The 18,442-nt window shown below is 48.6% G+C and overlaps 5 protein-coding genes across 5 annotated transcripts; 3 read left to right on the forward strand and 2 right to left on the reverse strand.

Moving 5' to 3' along the window:
* Positions 1-1,308: 1,308 nt before the first annotated feature.
* N7457_000246 (phosphotransferase family protein) lies at positions 1,309-2,385 on the forward strand (the record flags this gene model as incomplete). Its single annotated transcript, XM_057171314.1, has 2 exons — positions 1,309-2,192; positions 2,253-2,385. The coding sequence occupies 2 exons, from the start codon at positions 1,309-1,311 to the stop codon at positions 2,383-2,385; spliced, it is 1,017 nt and encodes a 338-aa protein (XP_057035217.1).
* Positions 2,386-2,833: 448 nt separating this feature from the next.
* On the forward strand, positions 2,834-6,169 carry N7457_000247 (uncharacterized protein; the record flags this gene model as incomplete). The annotated part of the gene is made up of 6 exons (XM_057171315.1): positions 2,834-2,920; positions 2,973-3,312; positions 3,365-4,936; positions 4,997-5,725; positions 5,778-6,062; positions 6,144-6,169. 6 exons carry the CDS (start codon positions 2,834-2,836, stop codon positions 6,167-6,169), a joined length of 3,039 nt encoding a protein of 1,012 aa, XP_057035218.1.
* A 905-nt stretch (positions 6,170-7,074) lies between these two features.
* asf1 (nucleosome assembly factor ASF1) lies at positions 7,075-8,104 on the reverse strand (the record flags this gene model as incomplete). Its single annotated transcript, XM_057171316.1, has 4 exons — positions 7,075-7,393; positions 7,533-7,841; positions 7,903-7,942; positions 7,996-8,104. 4 exons carry the CDS (start codon positions 8,102-8,104, stop codon positions 7,075-7,077), a joined length of 777 nt encoding a protein of 258 aa, XP_057035219.1.
* Positions 8,105-8,612: 508 nt separating this feature from the next.
* Positions 8,613-11,899, forward strand: rna14 (cleavage polyadenylation factor subunit RNA14; the record flags this gene model as incomplete). The annotated part of the gene is made up of 4 exons (XM_057171317.1): positions 8,613-9,494; positions 9,604-10,035; positions 10,087-11,080; positions 11,130-11,899. 4 exons carry the CDS (start codon positions 8,613-8,615, stop codon positions 11,897-11,899), a joined length of 3,078 nt encoding a protein of 1,025 aa, XP_057035220.1.
* Positions 11,900-12,516: 617 nt separating this feature from the next.
* On the reverse strand, positions 12,517-13,827 carry N7457_000250 (uncharacterized protein; the record flags this gene model as incomplete). The annotated part of the gene is made up of 1 exon (XM_057171318.1): positions 12,517-13,827. One exon carries the CDS (start codon positions 13,825-13,827, stop codon positions 12,517-12,519), a length of 1,311 nt encoding a protein of 436 aa, XP_057035221.1.
* Positions 13,828-18,442: the final 4,615 nt, after the last annotated feature.

Here is an 18,442-nt window from a genome sequence, read left to right on the forward strand (position 1 = left end):
ACGCAACCAATTATATCCATGCTGCGAGCAGACTACGCTACACTTGATTCAAATCCCCGTTGTCTTTGCTCAATACGAGTTGGAATGACCTTCCTTGACCCCTTATTGTTTCGCCTAAGATGCCAAACTAGCTAACTCGGGCCGCAACGTGAGTTAATGCAGCCACAAGCCGCCCGGGGTGGCTTTGGCATGGATCCCTCGTTTTGATATCGGCGACATATTATATCAGCTATGGGGTGAGTTTCACCCGACATGGGATGTATCAGATTTGGGAAACAATCCGAGCGCGGATATGTATATCCTTGGGCCAAAAGGGGCCTAAGCCCACGGTGAGGGTGGGACACGACTACGGAAACCTTGGAATGACTTGCATTTCACCTCAGAGATCAATATTTCCGCGGGCCTGCAGGGCAAATGGCGGAGAAACAAGTCGGGTAGAGTGTTTCAGAAGATTCCAGCAATCAGAAGCGAGGGTTCATAACGGAAAGACCGATAGGGATTAGCTCTGGAGAGACAATGAAGATAACCGAAACAAAGGGCTCGGGGGCATAAAATAGAACGCGAAGGGTCAAAAGAAGTCCCGAGAAGATCTCGGACTTCTATTCCCTGGGGACTTCGGCAAGGCGCCGTTGTGATTGGACGGGGGGTCCAGGTGCTCGGATGGTGACTTTTCTGAGAGCGGGATCCTTAGGCGAGCTGGGCTTCACTTAATTTACTTGATCTCCATAATTCGGATTAAACGGCCAATGTGACAGCGGCGTTATTGGACCCTCGCTTGTGAACGCTCTCTGAACCAAACATCGTCTTCGATCTGGACTCCGCAATCAAATTATCGTGGTCAACCTCGGATAACAGTCCCTTTCGACGGCCCCGTATCTCGCGTGGACAGTCTTAAGTGGAATTATAGCGCGAACATGCCTATCGTGGCTTTTGTTTAACTGCAGATGTTACGTAGACATCCCACTATGGCGCTCTGTCCCGTTGATGTGCAACAATGTCTACCAAACACGGTTCCCTAAGCGAATACTTTATCATTCTGGAAGCCATCTCCGTGATGCCAAGCCTGATGGGAGTATGTTTTTTTTTCAAACCAAATACTCTTTCGAGATATAGTTGTCCTCTTGACTCTGAAGGTCCATGGGTCATAACATGACAGTCTGGCTCATATATCATCCCCTATCAGCCTGTCTATTTCCCGGGTTTAAGAGTCGTTACACCCTCGCTTATATACTATCTCTCCTTGTTGATCGGAGCCTCCTCATCGGATAGATCGTGATGCAGCAATTTGACGTGAAAACATGGTCCACCATGCCATCCCCCGGGGGAACGAATAGTCACGACGGGGTTTTCTATCGGCAGTCCCATGCTCCAGAGACAGACGAATATCATAGGCTCGATGATGTTCTCTCGCGGTTATTTCCTTCGACGGTCAATGTACAGCACATATATCCAATCCACGGTCACATTCATTCACTACGGTTCCTTACTTTGTCGAATGGAGCACATCTGTTGCTCAAAGGCTCCCCGTCCTCAAGGACCGCTCTACTTCGACGTGAGCGGTCGTTCCTCGAAACCGAAGCCCAATTTCTGTTTCTTCTAGGCCAGAGTGCAAATCCTTGTATTCCCCAGCTGTATCATTACGATCCTCATGGAAGACTCTGGGGATCTGCCTATTTGATTCGGCAGTATATGAAAGGGAAGAGTCTGTCGGAAATGGAGGGCGAACTCACCACCCACCAAAGGGACGGGATTGATCGTCACTTGGGCTTCTTGGTGAGCACCATCGGTCAAAATGCAGCCCCTGGATTTGGCTCTTTGCAGCAAGTGGCGTATGGCGCTGGAAGACCCTCCTGGAGAGAGGCCTTCTGTGCCTTATGCGAAGGCATTCTACGCGACGCCGAGGACATGTTCATCCATCTTCCTTACTCGGAGATCCGGCACGAGGTAACTCGTTTGGCACCTGTTCTCGAGGATGTATCGCTACCGCGTCTTGTAGTTGTGGATTTTGGACGACCATCCCATGTCCTATTGAACGAAGAATCCAAACAACTGTCGGGCATTGTGGACTTCAGCAGCGCCCTATGGGGTGATGTATTGATGGCAGAGATTTTCGCCAATCCTTCCCCAGCAGTCCTGCAGGGGGCAGGGATGTCGTTGGCCAGAACAAAGTCGGAAAACATACGGCTGGTCCTGTACGTGTTGGAAATACCGTTTCACTTGATTGAAATATGCTAACCCCTTTCTTGACATAGGTATGCGTGCTACCGACTGGTATCCCAGATCACCGTGCAATATTATCGAAGCCGAGATGAGACGATCGAATTTGACGCACGGAGACGACTGACAAAGACTATTGCGGAAATGACAAGACTTGACTTGACATAGACTGGCATTCTGCTGTGATAACTGTTTCTCACACTGGATGTGATGCCAAAATGATCATCGTTAGACTAGTTCTGTTGCATAGCGAGTTTCTTTCAGCGGGGCCCCATATATAGTTGCATGTGATCCGGAGTTCTGTTCTTTTCGAGAGTGATGACATCTTTACAAAGAAAGGGGCTCACAGAGACAATTGCATGATCTTGACATAACATGCATCGATATACTCCGTACTCTGTATTTTGTCTGTACTGCGTACTCCGTAGAAGATCCACAAGGAGAATAGGAGAAAAGAATGAAGCTGCCTTAAATGCCAAGTTGCCGTGCCGAACGATAGGGCGGAGCGGGGCAGATCCGTGTTTAGCTTCTCCATGGCGTCAGTCCTTGTCTCTCCGCACTTTTTGACCGCTTCCACTTTTCCCTTTCGCCATAACCTACTACGGTTTTATCGCAGATGGCTCAGTTCCTGCGCGGAAAGCAAGCTGGTATCCAGAAGGACCTGTCTGAGGGCTTATCCCCGGACTTGTTCCTCCTGGACGATGTGAGTCTTAGCATCCCGGGCGTCGTCTTTTCCGCAACTAACTTGTCTCTAGTTCGCACGATGTGGCGTGAACTCACAGATTAGTGCTATCGCATACAATCCCGTACAATCCCTTATCGCCGTCGGCACCAGCGATACTTCATTCGGCAGCGGACAGATCTACGTCTTTGGACAACGGCGGGTCTCGGTGGTCTTCGAGTTCCCGCGCAAAGCATCCGCGCGGTTCCTCCAGTTTTGCGCCGACAAGCTTGTTAGCATCGACTCAAAGAATCAAATTTGCGTATACTCTCTGGAAACTGGGCGCATGGTGGTCTCCTATGCGCCACCCGGCCAAGTGACTGCTTTGTTAACAGACCCTAGCTTGGACTATGCGTTCATTGGCCTGCAGAATGGTCGGTTCATTGCCCGCGGGAAGAAAAGAAGCAAGGATTGACCTGTTGATAGGTGAAATTATTGCGTATGATCTCGATCGAGAGTCCTTGACGCCGTTCAGGGTTCCGAACTTGTGGTTGGAACGCAACCCTCGCGCGAGGTTCTTCCCTGTTGTGTCGCTGGAGTTTTCTCCACGAGATATTGGCAAGATTCTAGTGGGATATCCTGAGGGAGCGGTGACGTTCACATTCAAGCAGAATATCGCTCAAAAGTTTTTTGTCTACGAGATTCCTCCCGGGGCTCCGGGTGGTGATTGTCTACCGTCTCAGGACGTGCGCAGACCGAAGCTGAAGAAAGCAATCTGGCACCCCAATGGAATCTTTATTTTGACTATCCATGAGGATTCCAGTCTAGTCCTTTGGGATACGAAGGACGGCCGTAAACTTCATGCACGGACAGTCCAGACACCCAATGTCGACCAGCCAGGTGCTGGTAGACCCGGCTCGCCCGGTGATGATACTGGACCCAAAGAGCCCATCACAAATGCCATTTGGTGCGCTAAGGACAATACGGACGAAACTGGTCTTCTGGTGGCTGGTGGTCGACCACCAGGCAATCAAACCAAGGGCCTCGTTTTCCTGGATATGGGCCCAACCCCCAACTATCAGACTTCATCTTGGCAAATTCTGTCTACTTACCTCGAGCGACCACGACGACAAATGAACCTTTCTGTCCCACCGGGAGCTAAGGTTGTCGATTTTTGCCTCATCCCTCGATCATCGCCTTATTTCAATGGCGCCCATGATCCCATCGCACTTCTTGCTATCCTATCCTCGGGTGAAATTATCTCTCTTAGTTTCCCCAGTGGACACGCAATCACTCCTACTAATATGCTTCACCCTTTCCTCACTTTTGTTCATCCCTTCGTAAACAAAGCAGTGCTCACTCCCGTTGATCGGTCAGTATGGCTCGGTCTGAGGGAGCGCCGTTTGCAGGGACCTAGATTTGCGGTGGGTGGCAAAGAAGCAAAGAACCCCCTCAAGCGTTTTGAGAACCGCAACATCATTTCAACCGCGCATGCAGATGGAACCGTCCGTATTTGGGATTGTGGACATGATGATGAAATCGAGAATGGCGATGTGGTTCAAGTTGATCTTGCCCGTGCCATAGGTCGAGTCAGCAGCATTGAAGTAACCGAAATGTCTCTCGCCAGTGGCTCAGGCGAGATGTCCATCGGTCTCAAAACTGGAGAGCTTGCTATCTTCCGATGGGGCAACAATTCCTCGTATGGACGGGAAGATCCTCCTGGTGCTAACCAAGGGCCAGGAAAGCTGACTCCGATTACCCAGCGAACAGACCCTGGTCTGAAGACAGGAATGCTTCCACTCACTCTTTTGGATATGCAACAAGGTCCGGTGACAGCGTTGAAGCATGGACAGGTTGGATTTGTTGCCGCCGGCTACCAGGGTGGTGCTTTGGTTATCATTGACCTGCGAGGTCCCGCGATCATACACACCGCCCATCTGTCAGAGATTCTCAAGGCACACAAGCGGAGTGGTTTCCGCAAGAGCCGTATGTCGGAGGAAAACCAAGCAGAGTGGGCTACTCAGATTGAGTTTGGTGTGATGACCTTAGACGGTGAAGGTACGCATGATTCGGGCTAGTATACCAGAGAAGTATACTAATATACTAACCTTTCACTAGACTACTCAAGCATCTGCTGCTTCGTCGGCACAAGCAGAGGAAATGTGGCAACTTTCAAGATTCTCCCTGCTTCCAATGGCACATATGAAGCTGCTTTTGTTGGGTCCTCGTCAGTTGAAGACGCCGTTATTAACATCATTCCCATTGATGCCGACTCTGGGGGTCTTGCTTTAGCCACCCCAAGTGCTGTCGGAGGGTTGAGAACTGGTGTTAAGGTCAATGGTGTCGTTATTGCTGTGACTGCATCTGGCTGTCGCATGTTTAAGCCCCCAACAGCAAAGGGTGCCCATAAGTCATGGGAGGATTATCTCTGCGACTCGGCAGCCGTCGTCAAGACCGAAGGACGGGGCTACAGCTTGGTCGGTCTCTTCGGCGATGGCAACGCACGAGCATTCTCGATCCCTGCTCTTCGAGATATTGGTTGCGCCAAGATTAGCCATATTGCAGAAATGCGACGCCTTTCGGAGGCGTGCATCACCCCTACAGGAAACATTATGACATGGGTGGGCCCTTCAGAGATAGGATTGTTCAATGTCTGGGGTAGTGGAAACGGACTGTATGTGTTCCCAACAAATTCTCCATATCACAAAGCTGACGCTGCCTGTAGGCATCCCTCAAAAGACAAGCTTTTTAATCCGGAAGCTGTGCTTCCCCCACGCCCTACCATCACCAATATGCAATGGATCTCTGGCACACAATACATCTCGCCAGCAGACATGGATATTCTAAGTATGTCACTTTTTGAAATCTCTTGCTGAACAAATCCTGACATAAATTCTAGTTGGTGGCCCGGAGCGACCTCCATCAAAGAGGATGCTTGAACAGATGAAATTCGAAGACGAAGAACGCCGAAAAGCCCTCAGAGAAGGCCGGGCCCCACCACCCCCTCAACAGAGCGGCAGTCAAGAAGGCTACTGGTCTTACATGTCACGTCAAGTCCAGGAGCGCACCGAGCGTCTCGGCATTGTCGGCGACAGCATGGACAGACTAGAGGAAAACAGCAGCGGGTTCGCCAACGACGTTGGCAAATACGTACAATCACAAAAGAAGAAGGCTGTCTTAGGCTGTAAGTCGATCCTCCACCGGACTCTTCGCCCCCAGTGTTCACCCCCTTGCATAACTGTCGCTGACCGGTAGTTCACTTTAGTACTTGGTTCAAAGTTTGGACTTTAGCTTGTCTTTGCTGCAGAATAAAAAGGTTGCTATGGAGTATAGCTACTCCGTACATGGTTGAATCGCAGGGGGTTTGTTTTTCTTTTTCTGTTCCGGCGTCAGGTTTGGTCAAATCCCCGGGATGTGATAGATCAGTTTGCAATCCCACCCTTTCCACTTCTACTTGGCAAATCTTGATTGCTGGAAGTTGGATCCAGCCAGTTTGAGGCATTGCGTAATCTGTCTAGGTAGGGTCTCGGAAGGATTGAGTCCCTTGAGTAGCAAAATATATAACAGAGAATGGCAAAAGTACCTGTAGCTCCGAGACATTTATGGATGTGTTCGGTTATAGCCCGCGTGAGAAAGCTAATGAGAAACAGGGGATAAAACAAACCTTAAAAGTTGGAACGCGAGACATCAGTTTTCACTATCCGCGTTGCTATGCAACCAGCATACGAAATAGCCCGAAGTTTAGGTTGCGAATCTTGGTGCAGGATGGATGGTTCATCGATTTTTTCATCGTACCTAGACGGCATGATGCTATTATTGCCTAGATTAGTATAGAGGGATGGACATTCATTAGTGCCTGGGCTACCTGAAGGCTTAATTGGTGTGGTATTATGTCTAATGGGCGTTCTAAGGTTGTATACACGGGAAACTGTTAGGCAATTGGACACATTACGACATGCTTGGGCGAAAAGAAGCTCGAAACTTGGGTGGCTGACCCTAGGCCTAGGCCAGTGGAATTTAAAATTATTTCAATTCTATAGACCTAATATAGAGTCAATGCCCGTTGGAGGGTTGGAACATGGAGAATAAGTTCGAAGGTCGTAAACGTTGCGTTCTGGCTGTCGTAAAAAAGAATTTGAGAAGGGAAGAGATCGAGAGCAAAGGAACACTCCTGCGAGCCCGTGATACACCTTGATCTAGTGTACCATGAGCTCAGGCTGCGCCTGGTGAGTAGGCTTGGCAGCATCATCCTTGTGTTCGGCGTCGTCGCCCATCTCGACATCTTCATCGGCATCACCACCCTCCTCCTCGTCAAGATCATCCTCATCATCGTCACTCTCCGCCTCGAGATCTTCACTCTCGGCATCGGAGATATCGTCCTCATCATCATCCTTGCCAGCAGGAGCGTCGGCGCCATCCATTTCATGGTCATCGCCCTCGGCGGGCTTGTTAGACTCCTCGAGCTCCTTGAGGAGCGCAGCCTCAAGCTCACGCTCCTCGGCGCCGTACGCTCCGCTGTCATCTTCGAGACCGTCGGCCTCGGGTTGGTCAGGGGGTATTCGGCGGGGGCAGAATCCTCAGAGTCCCTAAAAGAAACAAAAGTAAATAGAAATCCCAGAGAGGTAAACAAATAAAACAAAACAAGGGATCTTACCATTTGATAGCAAAGCGAGTCACACGGGGCTTCTCAGCGAGGACATTGCGGCGAATGCGCTCGATAATGGGCTTCGCAGGGGGCTCAGCGGCAAGCTCCTCGCTATCGTACTCGTTGTTCACGTAGTATCCAACTCGAACGAACTCTCGGCCGTCGTAGCTGCAGGTAAGTAGGATGACGGTGACACCGAGCATCTCAGAAGTAGGAATGCGCTTCACATCTGGCGCATCGGCCTCGAAGATAAACTTGTTCACTCCAACGGGGATGGGTCCGACAAGGAGGGAGTCGAGTTCCTGATCATACTCGGATCTATTCAGGTTAGGGCATGAAAGATTGGTATGGGGCGATGAGGGGTGAAGAGTCGACGTACGAAGTGGCGGAACCGACATAGGTGAGTTTCCATTCCAAATCTGAGAGTTTGTTAGAAGATTCAATCATGAGAGGGCCAACAGTCATCACTCACCCTTTTGGAGCTGCTCAAGACACTCGAAGGTAATTTCGAATTGGTAGGAGGCGGTGAAAGGCGCCGGGTTGTTGAGGTTTTTCACCCCGAGTAGTGAGACGACGGACATTGTGATAAGATATGAGGGTATGTACGGATTGGAGAGGTGAAGAGGTGAAAGGAGGATATTTGTATGAACAGGGGGGAAGAAATCGAGGAGAGAAATCAAAAGGGAAAGCCAGAGAAATAAACAGGTCCACAAGAATGCAGTTTACTCTCAACCCCTCCAGCACAATGCGAGGAGCCCATCGATCGACGCGCCGTTCGCGTCCCTCGCATTGAACTCACCGCCCGCACGTGACCCTCATTTCACCACGGCAACTTGCAGACATCATAGCTTTGATCTTTCACTCGTTGTATTGCTTGGCTATTTGCTATCACATATTGCGGCTGAGGGCTGTCTCCAGTGGCTGTGTTCCACCTTCACCCTTGACCCTTGGAAGATTTGATTTCTTTCAGATCAACCGATATCCTATCATCGCGCAAACCCTGTTCAGATTTGCGCCGTTGACTTCTAACTTCCCCAGCTACCCAATCCCATCCCCGTCACTTTGCGATTATCGCAAACCTCCCTCACTATGGCGGATGATGAAGCTGAGGCTGCTTTCTTTCAGGCGCAGGCCTTGAATGTCGATTCTCAGACCCCCGCCGAGGAGCAGGATGGCAATAACTCAGATGCAGATTCCGATGAATACGACCCCTCACAAGCATTGGGCGATCAGTACACGACATCCTTTATTGACGCCAAGGAGCCTGAGATTGGCATTCCTGATGTGACACTGCCCAATGACACAGAGGATGCTGTTCCTAACTCCACCGTCGCTGCAGACCTAGATGCTGCCCAGACCAGCGACTCGCTCGATCCTACCCCAAACTCCTCACGTGCTGAGTCGTCGACTCCCATGCCACCATCTGGCGCTGCGGCGCAGCCCAAGACGATTGGAGGATTCGTGGTTGATGAGGATGAGGATGAACAGGGCGATGCGGACTATGAGCCGCCGGCTGTACTTGGGGGCGAGGATTCCATTGCTATGCCTGTCACCATGTCTGAAGACCCCAGCTCAGGAAATGCAATTCAAAACACTTCCCCTGATGTATCTTCACACCAAGCTGAGCAGGGATCTGCCAGTGGACAAGCTGTTGCTCATAGTTCTTATTCTCCTACTCCTGTTTCTAATATTGATCCTTCTTCTGTTCCTGGTCAATCGCATTGGGCTGCGCAAGATTTGCAATCCGCAACCATGCAGAGCAGTACTCTTTCTACATCTGTACCTGATTCTCCTGCTTCCAAGGGTCGGCTGGCTCATGACCGAGTGGGAATGCTGGAAGACCGGATTCAAAAGGATCCCCGAGGTGATATCCCTGCATGGTTGGAGTTAATCGCAGAGCACAGAAGCCGCAACAGACTAGACAGCGCGCGAGAGACATATGACCGTTTCTTGGAAATCTTCCCCATGGCGGTAAGCTTATCTTTGTTCGCTTTGTTCAGTCTCATCAATTCGTTCACCTTGTTCTGGTGTCTTTTGCGTCTTTCAGCAAAGAGAAAGATTGCTAACCCATATATTCTAGGCTGATCAATGGGTGGCGTATGCCAACATGGAGTCTGAGCTCAATGAATTCTTCCGTTTGGAGCAGATATTCAATCGAACGCTTCTGTCAACCCCCAGTGTCCAGCTCTGGTCTGTCTACCTTGATTATATCCGTCGTCGTAATCCTTTGACAACAGATGCCTCTGGTCAGGCAAGGAAGACCATTTCATCGGCATATGAAATGGCAATCCAATATGTCGGAATGGACAAGGATTCCGGAAACATCTGGACAGACTATATTGAGTTCATTCGTTCCGGGCCAGGCGTCGTAGGTGGTACTGGATGGCAGGATCAACAAAAGATGGACCTTCTGCGAAAAGCTTACCAGCGAGCTATCGGTGTGCCGACACAGGCTGTCAATGCTCTTTGGAAGGAGTATGATCAATTCGAGATGAATCTCAACAAACTCACTGTAAGCCTGAAAGTGTTCAAATTAATCCCTTTTACTAACTTTCACCATTAGGGCCGAAAATTCCTCCAAGAGCATTCACCATCCTACATGACTGCCCGCAGTTCATTCACTGAATTACAGAACATCACACGCGACCTGATCCGTACCACACTTCCACCACTCCCTCCTGTTCCTGGTTCCGAAGGTGATGTTGAATTTGCAGCACAAGCAGATATCTGGAAGCGCTGGATGGCGTGGGAAAAGCAAGATCCTCTAGTTCTTAAGGAGGAGGACCCTGCCGCTTTCAAGCTCCGCGTGGTCTATTTCTACAAACAGGCACTTATGGCACTCACATTCTTCCCTGAAATGTGGTTTGATGCAGCCGAATTCTGCTTCCAGAATGATATGGATGATGAAGGCTCTGAATTTTTAAAGAAGGGCATTGATGCAAACCCAGAGAGTTGTCTGCTAGCATTCAAACGCGCGGATCGACTCGAGGTTACCTCAGAGTCTGAACAGGATTCCACCAAGCGTGCCGCCAAGGTCCGGGAACCATACGACAAGTTGCTTGATGCACTTTACGAGCTGATCAACAAGGCTCGCAACCAGGAAGCCCAGGATGTTGCACTCATTGAAGCTAATTTCGCTCCATCAAATGCCGAGGGCCAGCCTCAGAATGAAGATGAGGCAGACCCCGAAGCAAAAGAACGAGAAGCGGCGAAGAAGGAACAAATTGATGCAGTTCGCAAGGCCCATTCTGTTCAAATCAACATTATCTCCAAGACCCTCTCCTTTTCATGGATTGCGCTGCTGCGCTCTATGCGGCGCATTCAGGGCAAGGGAAAGCCTGGAGAACCGGCCGGCTCTCGCCAGATCTTTGCCGAAGCCCGGAGGCGCGGTCGGATCACTAGTGATGTCTACATTGCTAGTGCTCTAGTGGAGTACCATTGCTATAAAGATCCCGCAGCAACCAAGATATTCGAGAGAGGTGCAAAACTCTTCCCAGATGATGAGCATTTTGCGCTCGAGTACTTGAAGCATCTGCTAGATATTAATGACACCATCAGTATGTTGATCATCCCGCATCCTTGAATTCTTACTAACCACCACTAAAGATGCTCGAGCTGTGTTTGAAACAACCGTCAGGAAACTGGCATCGAACCCCGAGAATGTCCACAAAGCTAAACCCATCTTCTCTTTCCTTCACGGATACGAGTCTCGCTATGGCGATCTCACACAGGTGATCAACCTGGAGAACCGCATGCGCGAATTATACCCCGAGGATCCCGCTTTGGAACAATTCGCTAATCGTTACGCTAACACGACCTTTGACCCTACATCTGTGAAATTGATCTTGTCGCCTTCCCAGACCCGACAGAAGACCACCATGCCAGGAGTTGCCGCGGAAGTTCACGGCTCTCCTATGGCAAGATATATGGATACCTCCCTCAATTCACCCAAGCGACCATACCCCGCTGATGACTTTGATGATGACTCGAACCGCCCACGAAAGTTTATTCGCGCTGAGTCTCCAATGAAGGGTGCACAAGCCCGGCGTCTCGACCAGCCAAAACGCGTGCAACAACTGAACGGTCAGACCATTTCATACAGACCTCAAGGTTCTCCAGCTCCTCTGCCTCGTGAAGTGGTGAATCTATTGAGCATCATGCCTTCAGCGTCTTCCTATAATATTGCCCGCCTTTCTCCTGAGAAAATGGTCGACCTTCTTCGCCACGTCGAAGTCCCTGCCGACATCTCCCAAATACAGATACCGCAAAATCCACACGGATCGGGCACAGCTCAAGCCCCAGGGGGAATGAACCCCTACTCTGGTAAGATTACCTTCTATCCCTCCCATCGTGGCACTTTTACTCATACACCATAACCAGGTGCTTACCGTTAAGCCCGTGGTTGTTCGTCCTCCTTTGGGAGCCGTCACCATTTCGCTTTCTGTGTACAATCTCTCGAACTTTGCTCTGCAATAATTATTATTCCCGGCGCGCAAAATATCCCGATTCGTCTTTGACATTGATGACCCACCTCTTTCTTTTCTTCTGATGGGCATTTCATGAAACATGGTCGGGGGCTTACGCGGTTGTTCAGAACCCCCCTTGCATCTTCCATCGGCGTCAATCTATCTGGCATTCTTTTTGATTAGGGCCTCCAGTTCACAATGCTTGCTTGCTGGTTGGTCCTTCGTACTCAATCATGCTTTGTACAGTTTCAAGCAAGCAGATAATCTCAATTGAATCTAGCAAGCTTTAGAGGCATTTAATGTCATGATGCTTGGCTATTCTTAGAATTAGTTCGTCTTTCCAATGTAGACTACACATAAACTTGTCGACTGTATTGATTTAGTGGTGCATTGTTTGTAGACTTGTATTGTCATTATGAATCCAGGCGTGTCTAAATTCCGGATGTACTACATACAGCTCCCACGCCATCTGATATCTCCCCATTCAATTGAGTTGACTTGCGATTCTCTCACACAATGAGACGATACTAGCTAAGATTGCTGAGTTTGAACTGGATCCCTAGTCGCCGACATAGCATCTCAACTGGCACAAACGCCTGTGGTGTACTTGCTGGAACAAGCTGGTTCGCGGGGTGAGCCGAACTGGCCTCGGGAACCAATACAAAATCATTGGATTGGACTTCCAGGTTTCCCAAATTTGGGAATCGCTCTTTTTGCTGCGCTAGCAGGAGTTCCAGATTCTTGGCCACAATAGTGAAGGCATACTCAAAACAGTGGGTGAGGTTCAGATGTTGAAGGCTGGATGGTAGTACCTCTGGAAGGGATACCCTCGGTAAGATGTTAAAATCAAACCGCAAGAGCAGAAATACTGGTATCCTCAGTTCACGAAGCTGTGAAAACTCAGCCAGAGAGCCAAACTCAGCTGGTCCCGGGAGTTCAAAGGGTTCAAACTCCTCATTCCAGAGAATAGATGGCAACTCGTGGCTATCTCTTAGCCGAAGGACCTGGAGGCTATGTCTCTGGGTGGTAAGTGCCTCATAGATACCGGGAGCAAGAGAACCCCAGATGGGATGTTGGCTATGGTGATAGTCGAAGATCTCCAGGTTGGCACAGGAAGCGATTTGGTTGCCTTTGCCCCCCTCAGCCATACCCTCCAACTGAATTTTCCTGATTCCCGATGTCCCCAGCGCAGGTGCAATCGAGAAACTACGTTGAACTTCGGCTGCGAGGATATGTTGCACCGAGAGCTCTTTCATTGCCGGAAGATAAAAGAAAGCGCGAAAATCGATCTCATGGTAGAAGAATTCATCCTCTTCGCTCCAGGCTGTGACCGTTTCCAAATTCTGCAAGACTGGGTGTGAATCAAATGGCTCCTTTTGGGCGGCGATTTGCGTCACCAGGGGGATGAAATAAGGCGACCAGCCTGGGAAAAGCATACACAGGGTGGTGACCGACTCCAGTGACAGTACAAGTACTGCAAGCCATGCATCCGGACATCCTTGTCGCAAAGCATTTTCCCACCTCTGACGGTCTGGTTTGGAATGGCTCGTTTGTTGTATGGTTTCCATGAACATATCCAAATCGTAATGCTTGGTGCGCAAAGGCCCACTCCACCAATGAAGATCTAGGTCTCGGATAGCAGCACCTATCTTAGGATTCGCTTTGATGGAACGAGCGAGGAGGTAGATCTGCTGGTTGAAAAGCGAGATGCGTTTGTAGACTCGGGGGAGAAGTAACGAGTACCATCGACGGCACACCTGGAGAAGCCGAAGCCCATCCCTTTGATCATCCATGTGCTCGCTGACAAGTAGGATAATGTCATCATTTAGAGGAGCCATCTTGAAGTTATGGGTGTCAAAGAGGAGAAGATGGCTCAGGGGGAGTTCTGAAGTCTTTTATAGGATCAGGCTGCATGCGTTGCCTTAGGTCGGTAGCCTTGTAGCGTTGACAATGGATCCAAATCATTTCTACTTGTGGGGATGTTGATTGTTCTTGTATGTACTGATCTGCCACCTCTTCTCGTCTCCTTTGATGTCTTAGACACTCCGTTCTAGTAGGGTCTTTTCGTTCTTTATAGCCATTGGCTCGTCAATCTATGGTTTTGGAGACACCATCTTGCTTTATTAGAGAAATTGGAAGAAATCATGAGCCTGATAACGCGTTGCTACGTTATGCAACTTGATTTAATATATACATTCTGTTCCATAGACTTTGCGAACTCGCTACAGAGCTTGATCTCCGCCAACCCTTGGATATCTCTCTTGTAGACCCTTCCATAGTTATCATCTTTTAGAGTATATCGTCATGAACGGCTAGGCGGAACAAATGCAATATCCGTATCTGTTTACATACGGGCGTGCGTATGTATGTAGTAGACACAAGTATAAGCAATATGGGCCTTCAAATGTTTCGGCAAAAGCTTTGCATCAGACCTTTATTTCGTGTGTCTAATTGAACCAGTCTTTTATCTTCAAAACTAGACATCAGCATCATTCCATTGTGTTTGCATCTCATGGATTCATTGATATCGACAGCTGGCATATCATCTTGACTGATGGTCGATCTTTAAGACATGTGTATGAAACTGGAAGTCAGGGCACTGACTCGCACTTCTCAGAACAAAACGAGACTTGGAGGGGAGGGATCATGAGTGATCTGCTTAATTTGACTTATTCATGAGAACCAAGTGAGTCGGTTTCACTTTTGCAGAATAACATATTACAATGAATTTTTACCTTTTCGCGTCACTTTCGCGTCACTTCCATTTCACTTTTTATTCCACCACACTCCATACATATCATATTCCTTTTTTTATCTCTGCCATCGCCTCTGCTTACCCACCTTATGTTCCGACATCCCCCGAGATCAAGATGTCTGGCACTGCTCGCACTGTACGCATCCAACCAAGCGAGGTACATAAGGTATCTTCTCAAAATTAAGTCGACCGATATTACCAAGGTACCTATATGATCCTGTCTTCGTCGTTCACACCATCGTTCACATCCTGATACCAACAAATATATCCATCAGTCTGTCGGGGGTTTCGAGACTATATTGACAAGTGATCATGCCGAAAGGAGGATGGAGTGGGGAAGAGGGGAGTTCGCTTGCAGCCAAGGTACTCCCTCTATAACTGTGTTTCTCTGGATGCATATAGCCCCGCATGCCTTTCTAGAGGCTTCGGTTTATACTCGAGGAAGGGATGGAAATCAATGTTTCAGGCAAGGGAAGCCACCCACACTGGCATTGGGCTTGGAGTATAGGGCCGTGTCCTTCCCATTGCATTAACTGAGACGCACTAACATGCCCAAATTTCTTATTGATAGCTACGGAGTATGTACATAGTAATATAATTAACGTCCGGCGGGCCATGGGCGTAGCCCGTATCCTGCGACCTCTCATAGGAATTGGGGCGTACTAACCTGCTATGAAGTTATGTGTTAAGACATCGGTTACTGCCTTGGTGCCTCAGACATCACAATTGTAGAAAGTTAGTCGGGAGCGCCATCTCCTTTTCTGATATAATTCTCTCCCTTCTGCCCAAGTCCCGTATTTGAAGGTCTCAACATTAGGCATAAAATGGTAGCCATAGAAAGCAACCCATTCATGATCATCGTATTTGAAATACCAGCTTGCTGCCCGTCTTTCTCTGGCTTGTGAGTTGCATGCAGGTTGAGCCCAGATGCAGGGTGATACATATGTATCTACTCCCCGACTCCAATTGGTCAGTGGTCATAGTTTCAGTCGAAGTGCCCGTGTGCAGGCCAGAGGGCGAGCCATCGGTGCACCGTGGGCAGGAGGCATGGTAGGAGGGCTAGAGAATTGAGGAGGTACTATACAAAAGTTCGCTGATTTGATTTCAAACTGCGACCTATCCAAGAGCCTGGCATCTACAATTACATAGGGTTGGCCATATAAACGAATTTATTCTCACGTCACTTAGGTCGCACTAAGGTCGCAAATATAAACTATCCACTGACCTAGATTACTATAAGGGCAAGTGAGCCTAACACCACTTTCCACAAAACTCGGAGATAATAAACCAACGATTTTCCAAAAGCACTATGATAACAACACACCAGTTGTGATATCAGGCTTCTAGCTTGAGTCTACCCATGGTACAGGACTTCAGGGCCACCCTGACCTTCGGGGTTATGGCACCTCCTTAGCCATCTAGTCATTAATGCCTGTCTGCAGAGAGAGCTAGTTGCTCTAGGGCCTTGATCCTGCAGCCCAGCATACAAGCTCTCCGTCGTCGTGCCGGAAGTTTCAATTATATCAGTCGAAGTCCTCGTATGCATCAGTGCGGCGTAGGCAGGAGGCATAGTGGGAGTGCTACAGAGGTGAGCAGGAACTATACACCAGATCATGGAATTGATTCCAAAATGCGACCTATTAAACTACCTCCTACCTATGATTACCTAGGATTAGCCATATATCTGAATGGAGCTTCACGTCACTTATCTCGCACTTTAGTCGCAGACATAAAGCACCTGGCGTATGCTGCTACGAGCCAGACTCCTTAAAAACGAGATTCTTCCAACGAGCATTCTAGGTGTCAAGGAAAAGGGAAAGAGAGAAGGTCAAGCTAAATTCTCAGGGCAAAGAGTAGGAAAGAGGAAAGGCAGATCTGCGCGATGAGATCCCTTTCATGCCGGGTAGGGCTACAAAGGGGGCCTCCTTACAAGCCAGCCAAGTAACGAACTGCTTAGCCAAATCCCCCCTATGCTAAATAGAGCAAGCATCCCACCTTAAATCCTATGAACTCTAGTAACTCACGTAGGCACACTCAATACTAGCGATGGTAATATCGTAAAGGTTAACTCTGAGCTAAGTGACCAGGTGGTACCTACAGCTAGCCTGAGCCGCTCATATAAACGAATGTAGCTTCACATCACTTAGGTCGCACTTCGGTCGCACTTCAAGCATCCCACCTTAAATCCCACAAACTCAAGCAACTCACACAAGCAACTTATGTAGACGCCTTCAATACTAGCGACGGTAATATCATAAAGGTTAACTCCGACCTAAGTGACCAGGTGGTACCTATAATTAGCCTAAGCCGCTCATACAAACGAATGTAGCTCCACGTCACTTAGCTCGCACTTCGGTCGCACTTTAGCCGCAGGCATAAAGCACCTAGACACATGCTGCTACGAGCCAGATTCTTTAAAGAAAGAGATTAGCTCAACAAGCATTCTAGGTGCCAAGGAAAAGAGAAAGAGAGTAGGCTCTCTACCCTATATCAGGGGTCTTTTCGGCAGAAAGGGCCCCCTACAGATCGCCATAGGAGGGTGTCTCTTACCTATGTATGTAGCCTTTAGGCCTTCTTACAAGCTAGCCAAGTACGAGCTTTTCAGCCAAATTACCCCTATGCTAAATAGAGCAAGCATCCTACCTTAAATCCCATGAACTTAGCAACTCATACAAGCAATTCATACAGGCACATTCAATACTAGCGATGGTAATATCATCAAGGTTAACTCCGACCTAAGTAAGCCAGGTGGTACCTACAATTAGCCTAAGCCGCCCATACAAACGGATGTAGCTTCACGTCATATAGGTCGCACTTCAGTCGCACTTTTATCGCAGACATAAAGCACCATGCTAAATAGAGTAAGTATCCCACCTTAAATCCCATAAATTTAAGCAACTTATATAAGTAACTCATATAGGCACACTTAATACTAGCGATGGTAATATCATCAAGGTTAACTCCGACCTAAGTAAGCCAGGTGGTACCTACAATTAGCCTAAGCCGCCCATACAAACGGATGTAGCTTCACGTCATATAGGTCGCACTTCAGTCGCACTTTTATCGCAGACATAAAGCACCATGCTAAATAGAGTAAGTATCCCACCTTAAATCCCATAAATTTAAGCAACTTATATAAGTAACTCATATAGGCACACTTAATACTAGCGATAGTAATATCGTCAAGGTTAACTCCGACCTAAGTGACCAGGGGGTACCTACAATTAGCCTAAGCCGCCCATACAAACGGATGTAGCTTCATATCACCGCACTTTTGTCGCAGACGTAAAGCATCATACTAAATAGAGTAAGCATCCCACCTTAAATCCCATAAAATAAGCAACTCGTACAAGCAACTCATATAGGCACATTCAATACTAGCGATAGTAATATCGTAAAGGCTAACTCCGACCGAAGTGAGCCAGGGGGTACCTACAATTAGCCTGAGCCGCCCATACAAACGGATGTAGCTTCACGTCACTTAGGTCGCACTTCGGCCGCACCTCCCTCGCACTTAGCATTGATCGAGGCATATGTGGTGATGGAGATGTTTGGTATCAGCGCCGCGCCTTCCTCAGAAACGATTTAGCACCTGCCGCAGGTATAAGAGCTTCTTTTCCCTCTTCTCTTCTTCGTCTCCTTTCTCCTCTTCGTCGCCCACTTTCTTAAAGCCCGAGTTCTAATCTCTGGTCTCTGGC

This window comes from Penicillium paradoxum, assembly GCF_028828445.1.
Source record: "Penicillium paradoxum strain IBT 22861 chromosome Unknown utg000002l_segment0_segment0, whole genome shotgun sequence".
Taxonomy (NCBI): domain Eukaryota; kingdom Fungi; phylum Ascomycota; class Eurotiomycetes; order Eurotiales; family Aspergillaceae; genus Penicillium; species Penicillium paradoxum.